The following is a 14,862-nucleotide window of genomic DNA, read 5'->3' as shown; positions in this document are numbered from 1 at the left end:
AGGATATGGACATTCCCCCATATAAATCATATGGTTAGCCGGATCTATGAAACGCAGGGGTTTTGAGCATTGTTCACCTAAAGTCACGGTTACTTCCACAAATACTTTCTAGTATATCAGTAACCGATATTTTTACTACGCATTGCTATACAGTACAATACAAAGCAGCAGCTCATGAGGAATGTCCATTCTGGAGGTTCATTTTTATTTAAAGTGTTTTAAATATTGTTGTTAAGACTGACTAACGAGGCAAAGAGATCCACATAGGTCAGTGGGACTCGAGGTAAGCAGAGCTTAGTTTCAGAGCCTTTCTAAACTTAGATTGTGATATATTAATATATGAACTGATATGTGCTTTCATAGTGATTTTATGAATTATATTCTTTCATCAGGCTGTTAAAGAAGCAAAAATCATGTACACCAATGCCTACAACAACTACGTAAACAATAAGCTGGAAAACACCACTTTACAGGATTTTCACGACTTTGTAAGTAATGGCTCTGTTTTTTTCATCTGCAAAGGTAAAAAAAAAAAAAAAAAAGTATATAATTCTTGGCTTACAGGGGTTGCCCACAACTCAGACAACCTCTTAAATTCCAGTGTAAAGTAGTAACAGATACTTACCTTCTGTGCCATTCCAGCGCTCTCTTTTTGCTTCACTTTGTGCAGCGCTTTGCATCATGAAAGCATTTACTGTACTGTAAGGCCAGTCTCACACGTCCAGATAATTCCGGTACCGGAGAAATAGGTACTGGAGTTATCCGTGTCCGTGTGCTCACGTGGCACATCAGTGTGGCACACGTGCGGCAGCCGTGTGCCGCCTAAGGACCACACGGACCATGCAGGAGAGACAGCCCTGTTCCCCCCTGCGTGTGGTGCTGAAGCCAGCATTCATCCCTTCTGTCCTGCTCGGCTGAAAGCAGCGCTTGCAGGAGAGAAGGGGTGAAAAATCAAGGTTTTTTTTGTTAAAAATAAAGTTTGGGGTGGAGCCGCATATTCATCACTGTAATGAGCGGTACCACGTGACCGCTCACACAGGACAAGCTGCCGGCGCAGAGAGAAGGCATTGCGGGAGCTGGGTGAGTATTTCTCTGCAAGCGGGCGGGCGCACAGGGGTTGAGAGGCGGGAGGTGACCCCAAACTTTATTTTAAACAAAAAAAAAATTAAGATTTTTCATCCCTTCTCTCCAGCATGCAGAGCGCAGGAAGAAGAGATGAATGCCGCCTTCAGCACCACACACAGAGGGGACAGCGCTTACTGTAGCGCTGTCTCTCCTGCGGGCGGTACGTGCACATGGAGGAGAGTGCTCACTGTTCTCCGTGTGCACATGTGCGGGATGCTTTGCGGTCCGTGCTGCCGGAGAAAAGCGGACATGTCTCCGTGTTTTCAACACGGACACACGGTCCGTGAAAACACGGAGACACGGTCCGTGAAAACACGGAGACATGTGCATAAACCCATTCATTTGAATGGGTCTACGTGTGTCAATGTCTCCAGTACGTGAGAAAACTGTCACTACACGTACCGGAGCCACTGACATGTGAAACCAACCTTAGGCTGTGTGCACACTTTGCGTTTTTGGCTGCACTTCTGCTTTGTTTTTTCAGTGCTTATTGCAGATTTAAATTTACAGCATGTCAATTCTTTCAGCATTTTTGCTGCAGATTTCACCCATACTAAAATGAGTGGGGAAAATGCATTTTTCCTGCCAAAGAATGCTGAGATGGTGCAGGTATTTCTGCATCAAATACTTAACATGTGCACATACCCCAAGATGAAATGATATACAATGTTGTAATATGCTTTGTACGTCAGTTCATTATGGTTTCCAAGACCTCTGCTCTTGCTATTCACGAGAAACCTTTATTGTTTGATTCCAGAGGATAAATATATGTCCTGCTCATGTGATGGACACTGGAGTGCTGTTCTTTACTCTGCACTGATAATCGTGCTCGTTTTTTTCTTTCTATTAGCAATTTTTTCCTCTTTCTTAACTTACCTAACTTTTTTAAGTGCCATATAGTGATGAGCGAGTAGGCAAATCATGCAGCTGCGTGGACATAAACTAAATATGTGAGCATGCTGAAATACTCGGAGATCACCCAAGCATGCTTGTAAAAACTCTAGTAACGAGTATACTCGCTCATCACTAGTGCCATTTTTTAACAACAATTGCAGATAGTGGATAAATATACCCATTGGCTCAACTAGACATAACTCCTTCATTATTAGGTGCAATTCGCCTTCGGTTTGTGTACTACAGTTTTTTGTTTATAGACCTTGATCCTGTATGGACATTTTTATTGTATTGCATTGTTATGATTCAATTTGCAAATACTTTTTTTTATATTTCCAGGCAAAATGTTGTGGGATTGAAGACCCTAAGAGTGCAGAAAATGTGAGAAACCTGTGTTTAGAGGGCTATAAGGAGCACAAGGTATGGTACATGCACTTGTTCTATGTTAATATTCCTGCTGCAGGCTTTAGACATTTGCAAGTCAATGGAGCCAAGTCATGAAAACTGTTACAATAGCATTATGAGGTAAAAATCTTTGAAAATTGCAAGATTTTGGTGCAACTCCAGACTGCGCCCGAATTTTGTGACTTTTGGTGGTGTCACGACATTTTCACCCAGCTCCAACAAAGTGGTACTGAGCTGGGGAGTGACAGGGCAACCACCGCTCATCAAATTCAAGAGCTGTCACATTCGCAACGCCACTAAATCTTACTCAACGGGGATTGGAATAAGATGCATATGGAGAGGCACCCCACTTCTTGCCTCATCTGATTCATTAAGAAGTGTGAGCCTCTTAATGATTCATTATCTTTGCCACTTTACCCTCCGCCCCCTCATCGAGACTGGTGTGAAGATTGCCATTCTTGATGAATCAGGCCCAATGTGTCGACCATTTTATTACTTGCATATGTATTCCCACAGTTATATGTGTCTGTAAAACTAAAGTATGTCCCCTAATGTTCAATGCCCACTGGTAGTGTGCCCTTCTGCCATAAGAGGTATACTGTACTAGCTAATCATAGTATTAGAGGTATAAGGCTGGAAACCCACAGTGACCAGGTATCCCATGTTGTAAGTAACTTTGTGTCTATTGCAAAGGGAGTGGCGTGGTTGGATTTTTGTAATTTTATGTAGTCACCAGACCCCTTTTTCCTACATGATTAGATTATAGTAGTAGAAACATATCACTTATTAAAATGTTACCAATTTTAAAGGAGTTGTCTGGTCTTAAACTACAAGTCTGCAGTCACTCTATGTGACCGCAGACTTGTGAATCCTCACATCGTGTGCACTGTGTGTCGTGAGGATTCTCTGGTGGCGGCGATGGGAGCTGTGGTTATATAATCACAAGTACGAGATTTGCATTCTCCTGGCAACATTCTGACTAGATTATTTCCACTCAATGCCATTTCATTGAGTGAGATCAGTTCCAGCTAGTTGGAATGTTTCCAGGAGTATCACATATCATACACTTACAGTCACATCACCGACACTCCTGGTGCCAGCATAGGAGAATCCTCAAAGCGTGCAGTGCTCACCATGTGAGGATTCCCAAGTCTGCAGTCACATGGAGTGACTGCAGACTTGTAGTTTAAGACTGGATTCAGAGTGGACGCTATGGAGACCTGGTCTAAGCTATATAGAAGTAGTTTGATAATTTGTTAAAGTGAAAGTTGACTTGTATCAGACTTAGGCCACGTGCACAAATTGACTATTTGGTGATTTATTAATTTTTTTACCTCAGTATTTGTAAGCCAAAACCAGGAGTGGAACAGTCAGAGGAAAAGTATAATAGAAACACGTCACTACTTCTGTATTTTTCATTCACTTCTGGTTTTGGCTTACAAAGACTGAAGTAAAATACTGACCAAATACTGAATGTGCGAACTCGGCCTAATATTTGGGTTTTCACAGGACTGCCTGCCGGAGATCGAGAAGGTGCTATATCATCATTTTCAGATTGTTGGAATACTTGCAGTTGCTACAGCAGGAATAAATGTGAGTATTTTGTATATGATAGAAAGGTTACAAAATGCAAACACTTAAAGGGACACTGTCACCTGAATTTGGAGGGAACAATCTTCAGCCATAGGGGCGGGGTTTTTGGGTGTTTGATTCACCCTTTCCTTACCCGCTGGCTGCATGCTGGCTGCAATATTGGATTGAAGTTCATTCTCTGTCCTCCATAGTACACGCCTGCGCTGTGCAAGATTGCCTTGTGCAGGCATGTACTATGGAGGACAGAGAATGAACTTCAATCCAATATTACAGCCAGCATGCAGCCATCGGGTAAGGAAAGGGTGAATCAAACACCCAAAAACCCCGCCTCCATGGCTGAAGATTGTTCCCTCCAAATTCAGGTGACAGTGTCCCTTTAGGATATTCAATAAATGCAATAAGAAATTACTGTAATCAAAATATACACAATGTATTTGTGCTACAAGTAATACGCATCTAGAGCTGCTAATGCGGAATTGTCATTGTCTATAATGAGAGGATTGCACATGAAATATGTTAGCAGCTAATTTGTAATAAAGTGACATTGACTGGTGGTTCCTATCAGCATGTACTTAGCGCAGTCTTGTAAGCACTGGAAAAAGTGTAAATCATCTCAGTGACAGGTTGCCTGTGGGAAGACAGTTTCTACAAGTTGCTACGGCTGTGATCTCTAATTTAGACATTAGCTACATATTATGGACATTGCTATATTTTTCTTTTTTTACCTTTTTCCTTTAACATGCAGTGTGCTTCCAAGTGTATCTCATAACCTCTGTTTTTGGAAAATTTGGGATTATTGTTAATGCAAGCAAAGTATTAAATTAAAAAAACCATTGCCATTTTTATTATTTTGGAAAACAGCAATTCTCACCTTTTTTATTTTTACAACATTCACCATACCAGATAAATTTAAGTGAACACTTCTCAATTTTGTGAGTAAATAAAAAAAATCTTTCATTTTCAAAGTTCATTAGCTTGACCTGAGATGACTTGGAATGCTGGTACAATACACTAAAATATTTCTGTGTATTTCAGTTATATGAAAAGGTTTGGGCACCGCTATTAATCTTAAGCTTAATGTTTTATAAAAATTGTTTTTTTTGCAACAGCTATTTCAGTTTCATATATCTAATAACTGTTGGACACAGTAATGTTTCTGCCTTGAAATGAGGTTTATTGTACTAACAGAAAATGTGCAATCTGCATTCAAACTAAATTTGACAGGTGCATAAGTATGGGCACCCTTATCATTTTCTTGTTTTAAATACTCCTACCTACTTTTTACTGACTTACTAAAGCACTTGTTTTGGTTTTCTAACCTCATTGAGCTTTGAACTTCATAGCCAGGTGTATGCAATCATGAGAAAAGCTACTTAAAGTGGCCACTTGCAAGTTGTTCTCCTGTTTGAATCTCCTCTGAAGAGTGGCATCATGGGCTCCTCAAAACAACTGTCTAATGATCTGAAAACAAAGATTATTCAACATAGTTGTTCAGGGAAAGGATACAAAAAGCTGTCTCAGAGATTTAACCTGTCAATTTCCACTGTGAGGAACATAGTAAGGAAATGGAAGAACACAGGTACAGTTCTTGTTAAGGCCAGAAGTGGCAGGCCAAGAAAAACATCAGAAAGGCAGAGAAGAAGAATGGTGAGATCAGTCAAGGACAATCCTGAGACCACCTCCAGAGAGCTGCAGCATCAACTTGCTGCAGATGGTGTCACTGTGCATCGGTCAACTATACAACGCACTTTGCACAAGGAGGAGCTGTATGGGAGAGTAATGCAAAAGAAGCCGTTTCTGCAAGCACGCCACAAACAGAGTCGGCTGAGGTATGCAAAAGCACATTTGGAGAAGCCAATTTCTTTTTGGAAGAAGGTCCTGTGGATTGATGAAACCAAGATTGAATTGTTTGGTCATATAAATAAGCGTTCTGCATGGTGGCCGAAAAACACAGCATTCCAAGAAAAACACTTGCTACCCACAGTAAAATTTGGTGGAGGTTCCATCATGCTTTGGGGCTGTGTGGCCAATGCAGGCATCGGGAATCTTGTTAAAGTTGAGGGACGCATGGATTCTTCTCAGTATCAGCAGATTCTTGACAATAATGTTCATGAATCGGTGACAAAGTTGAAGTTACGCAGGGGATGGGTCTTTCAGGAAGACTGTTCTGCCTTCCTCCACGTAGGATGTTGTGTGGATTCCAACATACGGCTAAACCTTCATCCACATCCCAGTAAACAGACTGTGTTGATGCTTAAGTCTTATTTATTAGGGTGATGATAACCAAAACTATAACGTTGAACAACAATGGTGGACAGTATTCATAGTAGATGATCGAATAGTGAATGATGTTGATGTACAAGGTGGATGTTCAGTGAATAATCATAGTGGATGACTGATCATAGTGGATGACTGATCATAGTGGATGACTGATCATAGTGGATGACTGGTGAAAAACTGTAAAGAATAACAGCATTTCAGTATATGCACATACAGGGTGCAATCACATAAATAACTGGGACATTACAGCAAGAATTATACAGAGTGCATTACACAGTAATTCTAACAGCACTGCCCTATTCTATACAAGAATGCATCTATCTAAATGCAGAGTACACATTAACCTAACTGCAAGCTGCAAAGCACATCTGCCTAACTATATCTGACTATAGGAGCTGCATAAGGCTTAAATACTAACACAAACATAAGATGCATTAAACCTTTATAAACGTACCGAGATCCGTTAGGACAGGGGTAAGAAAGTAAGCGAGACAGGAGCACGTGTGCCTCTCTGCAGATCTGAGGAAAAATGGCTACTGAAGCTTGTCTTCACAAGAAGAATGTGGGCGGAACTAACCCATAAGACATTGCTCTTAGGAGGGAAAGGTTGGTAAACAACATGAAAAGTAGGCAACTGATGACCTCCAGTGGCCACAACTTGAATAACATGATAATTAACTCTCTGCACATTAAGATGGGCAGAACACTCCCCGCTTGGCGTCAACAGATGCCACAATTAGGTTCTTTTGGGGAAAATAATAATACAAGCTCGGTAACGGGTCTGAGGAACAGTTTGTTTTCTCCAAGCTTGCACACTCTGACCTCTACTTTCCGCACTTTCCCATCTTTACTGGGCAGGGTCGTAATGACTAGGCCGAGTGGCCACTCGTTCCGATGTGACTGACTGTCTTTGACGAGTACAACATCGCCAGATTGAATGTTTGGGCGGTCTTTCTGCCACTTTGTCCTGCTTTGCAGAGTGGAAAGATACTGTTTCCTCCATCTATTCCAGAAGACGTTGGACATGCTTTGTACCTGCCTCCATTGTCGTCTGTAGAGGTCTTTGTCATTGAATTCTCCGAGTGGAGCTTTCGGGACACAGGTTTTCTGTGTGAGTAACATTGCAGGAGTAAGGATGGATGGATCTCCAGAATCACTAGAAAGTGCTGTCTTGTAGGACTGGGTTACAAGAAATAGACAAGCTATAGCTCGAACAAGTGACTTCCAGGTGGAGAACCTGCTGAACCGGTGAGATTCGAGGTGGCAGCTTGAAATCTCTGTATGTAGAGCAGACACTTGAGGTCGGATCTCTTCGTCTGCGTCTGGACCCACTAGTTCGAAAGTTTCAGGCCTGCTGATGTGGGACATCGAACGGTACAAAGAGGTAGGACCTGTGAACCATGAAGTGTCCTTCAGATGACTGGGTGCAACGGATCTAGTCGCGTGGTCCGCAGGATTGTGATGAGTTGGTACGTAGTGCCACTGATTAGGGTCGGTGGATCTTCTTACCCGAAGTACCCGGTTGCTGACGTAGACGTAGAAGCGTCGTGTCTCGTTACAGATGTACCCCAGTACCACCTTGCTATCGGTGTAGAACTCTGCATCCTTGCTCTTCAGGCTCATCGCATCCGAGATCAGTTCGGCCGTCTCAACTGCGAGGACAGCAGCACAGAGTTCCAGTCTGGGTATCGTGTGTTCACGAAGTGGCGCCAATTTCGTCCGGCTCATAACGAACCCGATATGGCATTGTCCGCTTACGTCTGTGGATTCGAGGTACGCTACTGCTGCAATCGCTTTGACTGATGCATCACAGAAAATACAAAGTGTTTGCATTTTGACCTCTGTGGATGGCACAGGAGCATACGGTCGTTTCACACGAAGGTTGGTCAGGGCTTCAAGAGACTTCCTCCACTCTGCCCACAGGTCAGCCTTTCCCGCTGGAAGTGGATCATCCCAATCAGTAGTGTCTTGGGTGAAGTCCCTGAGCATCAGCTTTCCTTGGATGGTTACTGGAGCTACGAACCCCAAGGGGTCGTATAAACTATTCACGAAGGAAAGAACTCCTCTGCGCGTGAAGGGTTTCTCATCCTTGCTGATCTGAAAGGTGAAGGTATCTGTCTTCAGGTCCCACAGCAATCCAAGGCTCCGCTGCATAGGAAGGGGGTCGATGCTGAGGTCTAAATCCTTTAGATCGCTGGAATAGTCTTCAGAGGGAAAGGCTTCCATCAACTCTCGTCTGTTGGAAGAAATCTTGTGTAACCTTAGGTTAGACTGAGCGAGCATGTCACGAGTCCTCTTTAGTAGACTGATTGCGGCCTCACTTGTCGGTGTGGACTTCAAACAGTCATCCACGTAAAAATCCTTTTCCACAAAGGACCTGACGTCCGAGCCATACTCTTCTTCACCCTTTTTGGCAGAATGTCGGAGGCCGTAGATTGCGACCGCTGGGGAAGGACTGTTCCCAAAGATGTGTACCCGCATCCGGTACTCTGCGATGTCTTCGTCCGGGTCGTTGTCACAGTACCAGAAGAACCTCAGGTAGTTTCTGTGTTCCTCTTTGACGAGAAAACAGTGGAACATCTGTTGTATGTCGGCCATAAATGCCACTGAATCTCTACGGAAACAGAGTAATACTTCCAGAAGTCTGTTGTTGAGGTCTGGGCCCGACCGTAAGACATCATTCAATGACACGTCTTCGCATTTGGCACTTGAGTCGAATACCACTCTAATTTGACCTGGCTTCTTAGGATGGTACACTCCGAAGATGGGCAGGTACCAACACTCCTCTCCGTGTCGAAGTGCAGGTGCAATCTCTGCGTGGTTGTTCTGGAATATCTTTCCCATGAAGGTAAAGAAATGTTCCTTCGTCTCAGGTGACTTCTGAAGCTTGTGTCTTAGGGAGATGAATCTGCTGTAGACCAATTCCTTGTTGTTGGGTAGGCGTCTCCTCTGAGGTCGAAATGGTAGAGGTGCGACCCAACTATTCGCCGTATCCTTGACTATTTGTTCGTCCATGATGTCCAGGAATATCTTGTCTTCTATAGACATCGCTACCTTGTTGTCTTCCTTCGTCCTGTGGAAGACTGTACATCCTATGTGGTCTTGTTCACCTTCACAGGCGTGGTCTTCGTTGATAGGAACTGAGAAAGGGCAAGGTAGAGGAGTGCTGCTCGGTAGTTCCTTTACCAGCAGACTATTGTGACACGGCTGGAAGAGAGATGGACGTCCATTTTCTAGTGTGCTGGTAAGCATACTGTTGACTGAGACCGGCTTGTGTGCTCCTCCTAGACAGACATCTCCTACAATGACCCATCCAAGGTCTTGCCTCTGCGCGTATGGAGCATTCAGTGAGCCGTTGATATATTCTCTAGTCTTGTGGACTCGTAGTATATCTCTTCCCAGAAGTAAAGCTATTGGCGCTTCTGGTTCCAACTTAGGTATCAGGTGGGCTATACGCTTCAGGTGGGGGTGATACGTTGCCACCTCTGGTGAAGGTATCTCAGACCTGTTGTCAGGAATCTGGTTGCACTCCAGGATGGTCGGTAGTGACAGACAGGTCTGGCCATCCATGGACTCCACTTTGTATCCGCTTGCTTTCCTCCCCGCCGTCTCGACGGTACCTGAACATGTCGTAAGGGAGTAGGGAGAACTGGGGCCTACAATGCTGAAGTTGTCAAAGAAGATGGACCTGGCTAAAGACCTATTACTTTGGTCATCTAGGATTGCATATATCTTGAGCGCTTTGTCTCTGTGGCCTGTTGGATAGACTCGGACAAGGCAGATTTTTGAGCAGGATCTTCCTCCCTTGAGTCCCTTACAGATCTCCGTACATTGAGAGGTGACCGCAGGGGTGTCTTCGTCGGTGCTCTTCTGTTTCTCATCGTGCTCCTCTGCTTGTGACAACACTCCTGGAGGTGGTCCAGGATGCAAGGCTGTATTGTGATCCGTGCTACTGCATTCTGCACATTTCACGCTAGCTCCACAGTTCCTGGCGAAGTGAGAGGTCATAGCACAGCATTTGAAGCAGATGTTGTTTTCCTTGAGGAAACCTTTGCGATCCTCTAAAGTCTTCTCCCTGAAGGCTCTGCACTTTAGTAGAGGATGTGGTTTCCTGTGTAGAGGACACTGCTTACTGACATCCTGAGGTTTGCTCTCTTCCGTAGGGGGCTTAGTTGTCTTGTGTGGAGGACCTGTGGAATCAATATCAGTTTTATGGACTGTCACGGGTGTCTTACTGGGTTTGACACCAGGGGTAGTGGAACATGACAGAGTGAAATCAAAACTAGGGTCATTTCTGATCTTGGCTTGCTGGGTGACAAACTCAACAAATACAGCAAAAGGAGGGAATGGTACGTTATGAATTTGTTTATACCGTGAACCATGTATAATCCACCTTTCTTGAAGATTGTAAGGAAGTTTTTGTACTATTGGATTGACACCCCTAGCAGTGTCTAAGAATGCCAATCCAGCCAAGTGACCTTCCTTCTGGGCGACCTGTAACTCTATCAATAAATCATTCAATTCTCTAAGTCTTTGATAACCCTTGGACCCTATCTTAGGGAAATCATCAATTCTTTTGAATAAAGCATTCTCTATTACTTCTACGGACCCATAGCATTCGTCAAGTCTTTCCCACACTTTACGTAAACCTATGTGTGGGTATTCTATGTTAATGTCTCTTAGTCTTTTAGCATGCTCGACCGATTCAGTTCCAAGCCACTTTACCAGGAGATCTAACTCCTCACTACTAGAAAGGTCCAGTCCCTGAATGGCGTTCTGGAACGAAGCTCGCCACGACCTGTAGTTTTCGGCTTTGTCAGTGAACTTTACAAGTCCTTTTGTTACCAGTTCTCGGCGGGCAAAGAACTTTGCTAAGTCTATGGTGGCTTGATCAGTGTTGGTACGAGCCGGTATGTTATAGCCATGTCTAGTGTGTGGTGCATCACCATACCTGTGAGATGCTCTTGGCTTCGGACAGTCTGCATAGTACCTTTCTGGTGAAGAAGATGTCTCTTTAAGGTGAGGTGGGAGCTGTACCTTCTTCTCAGTGGAACGGTAGCTGTGGTCGACTCCTCTGTCTTGGACGTCTTCTTGTTTGTAGTAGTGAAGTTCGGGGTTGGATCGATGATAATCGGCGTAGGCTGATCGTTGTAGTCTGTCGAGGGTGTTGTCCATGCTGGAGTGTTGATGAACGTACTCTGCGACGCGCTGAGCTGGATCTTGCTGCTCTAGATCTGTTCCAAGAACGTTGCTGCGTCTCTCATAATCAGGATCCTTCATGGCTTCCAAGTACTCTGCCTTAGCTATTGCAGCTGCTGCCTCTTTGTCTACCATAAGTCTTTCTAGAGACACTTGCAGGCGCGCACCTTCTGCTTCTTGCTCTGCCCGCAAACGTGCATTTTCTGTTCATGCTCTGCCCGCAAACGTGCGGTTTCGGCTTGCAGGCGTGCAGTTTGTTCTGCCTGCAAACGCACCTTTTCTGCCTCATGCTCTGCTTGTCTCAGCTTTAGATGCATTTCTTTCTCGGCAAAGGAGGACCTCGCTTTGGCTGCTTCAGCTTCAGCACGAGCGACAGCAGCCAGCTCTGCTAATGATGACCTGCTCGAGCTTGCTCGTGACCTCGTCTTGAGTGAGGATGTGCTGTTTCGAGACATTGTGCGCTTAGCTGCGTACTGCTGAGTGTTTTGGCGGGAAACTGAGTCTAGGTGCGGTGAGCTTCCGCGTGGCGGGAATGATGTAGCTCCTCTTGGCGGGCTGCAGTATAGTCCCGCGGCTGTATGGCGGCTGCTGTGATACCCGAATGCGGAGCAGTGTGGGTGTTAGCGGTTCCGTACAGTCTGAACAACTACAGCCTGCGACCGGCTATCAGTTTCACTGAAGGCAGCTAATCTGATCTTACTTTACAATCACCGCCTGCGACTGGCGGTCTCGTTTTTCACTGTTCTGCCTTCCTCCACGTAGGATGCTGTGTGGATTCCAACATACGGCTAAACCTTCATCCACATCCCAGTAAACAGACTGTGTTGATGCTTAAGTCTTATTTATTAGGGTGATGATAACCAAAACTATAACGTTGAACAACAATGGTGGACAGTATTCATAGTAGATGATCGAATAGTGAATGATGTTGATGTACAAGGTGGATGTTCAGTGAATAATCATAGTGGATGACTGATCATAGTGGATGACTGATCATAGTGGATGACTGGTGAAAAACTGTAAAGAATAACAGCATTTCAGTATATGCACATACAGGGTGCAATCACATAAATAACTGGGACATTACAGCAAGAATTATACAGAGTGCATTACACAGTAATTCTAACAGCACTGCCCTATTCTATACAAGAATGCATCTATCTAAATGCAGAGTACACATTAACCTAACTGCAAGCTGCAAAGCACATCTGCCTAACTATATCTGACTATAGGAGCTGCATAAGGCTTAAATACTAACACAAACATAAGATGCATTAAACCTTTATAAACGTACCGAGATCCGTTAGGACAGGGGTAAGAAAGTAAGCGAGACAGGAGCACGTGTGCCTCTCTGCAGATCTGAGGAAAAATGGCTACTGAAGCTTGTCTTCACAAGAAGAATGTGGGCGGAACTAACCCATAAGACATTGCTCTTAGGAGGGAAAGGTTGGTAAACAACATGAAAAGTAGGCAACTGATGACCTCCAGTGGCCACAACTTGAATAACATGATAATTAACTCTCTGCACATTAAGATGGGCAGAACAAAGACAATGATCCAAAACACCACTCCAAATCTACTGAGGCATTCATGCAGAGGAACAATTACACTGTTCTGGAATGGCCATCCCAGTCCCCAGACCTGAATATCATTGAACATCTGTGGGTTCATTTGAAGAGGGCTGTCCATGCTCGGCGATCATCAAACTTAACTGAACTGGAATTGTTTTGTAAAGAGGAATGGTCAAAATACCTTCATCCAGGAACTCATTAAAAGCTACAGGAAGCGAATAGAGGCTGTTATTTTTGCAAAAGGAGGATCTACTAAATATTAATGTCACTTTTCTGGTGGGGTGCCCATACTTATGCACCTGTCAAATTTTGTTTGAATGCAGATTGCACATTTTCTGTTAGTACAATAAACCTCATTTCAAGGCAGAAACATTACTGTGTCCAACAGTTATTAGATATATGAAACTGAAATAGCTGTTGCAAAAAAACAATTTTTGTAAAACATTAAGCTTAAGATTAATAGGGGTGCCCAAACTTTTTCATATAACTGTATCTCCTGATAAAGACACATTTGCACCAATTTTGGAATATAACTATCATAATGTCATTTTTTTATAAAATAGGTGGTTTGTTTTTACAATCTAATTTCTTAATTACTTCATGCAAACTCCTGCCTGTCCAGTGTATTAAACTGCCTATTAGCACAGCAGAGAGGTCACTTTATAGCTTTCTGTATGGCTAAGGCTATGTACACATGTTGCGGATTTTGATGCATTTCCGCAGCATTTTTGGATGCGCGGAATTGCATCAAATCCGCATTGTAGTACAGTAACAATGATAGTCAATGGGAATTTGAGAATTGCTGTGCACATGCTGCGGAGAAATCAGCGCTGATTCGCTGCGTTTTTTTTCGCAGTATGTCAATTTGTGCGGAAACGCAGCGTTCTGCACCCATTGACTATACATTGAGTAAGGCAAATCTGCACATGAAAAAACACATGACAATCCGCAACAAATCCACAAAAAATCTGCATCAATTCCGCATTAAATCTGCAATCATTTTGGCCTGTGTTTTGCAGATTCTGTGCAGAAAATTCCGGAGGCCAATCCACAACGTGCGCACATACCCTAAGAGTCTTTCTGTTGATGAGTTGGGGTGATAACACAACTAGAGCCTCACACTTCTCAAAGGAAGCTTTGAGGTCTTCTTAAATTACTAATCTAATGCATAGTTGTCAGGAGGGTGTCACGTCCCCCTGGGAGACCTGGAGTAAAGGTACCGTTACACTAAATGACTTACCAACGATCACGACCAGCGACACGACCTGGCCGTGATCGTTGGTAAGTCGCTGTGTGGTGGCTGGGGAGCTGTCACACAACGTACAGGGGAACAACTTCGGCATCGTTGAAACTGTCTTCAACGATGCCGAAGTCCCCGGGTAACCAGGCTAAACACGGGTTACTAAGTGCAGGGCCGCGCTTAGTAACCCGATATTTACCCTGGTTACCATTGTAAAGGTAAAAAAAAACAAAAAACACTACATACTCACATTCCAATGTCTGTCACGTCCCCCGCCGTCAGCTTCCCTGCGCTGTGTCAGCGCCGGCCGTAAAGCAGAGCACAGCGGTGACATCACCGCTGTGCTCTGCTTTACGGCCAGCGCTGACAGTCAGTGCATGGAAGCTTTCTGTCCCATGACTCATGGTGTGGTGGAGGGGACAGATTAGGGTTTAACAGGACCAAAGTAAGGTTGGAGACCCAGGCCTCTCTACCATCAATGGTACCCTTGGGACAGGGATAGTTAGGATGCCAGTTCCAAGAATGGTTTGAGGCCCCTGTCCCTTACGTAAGACT

At 44.1% G+C, this 14,862-nt stretch overlaps 1 protein-coding gene across 1 annotated transcript in view; it reads left to right on the top strand.

The window, feature by feature from the left end:
* LOC138673106 (tetraspanin-2-like) overlaps window positions 1-14,862 on the top strand; it is a 250,933-nt gene that overhangs the window by 205,640 nt on the left and 30,431 nt on the right. Inside the window, exons 5-7 of the mRNA XM_069761718.1 lie at window positions 393-488; window positions 2,359-2,439; window positions 3,934-4,017. Coding sequence (XP_069617819.1) covers window positions 393-488; window positions 2,359-2,439; window positions 3,934-4,017 — 261 coding nt within the window. The remainder of the gene's footprint in view (window positions 1-392; window positions 489-2,358; window positions 2,440-3,933; window positions 4,018-14,862) is intronic.

Source organism: Ranitomeya imitator, chromosome 3, assembly GCF_032444005.1.
Source record: "Ranitomeya imitator isolate aRanImi1 chromosome 3, aRanImi1.pri, whole genome shotgun sequence".
NCBI lineage: Eukaryota > Metazoa > Chordata > Amphibia > Anura > Dendrobatidae > Ranitomeya > Ranitomeya imitator.
Note: the sequence above shows the minus strand (reverse complement) of the source record. Positions and strands in the feature narration are given on the sequence as shown.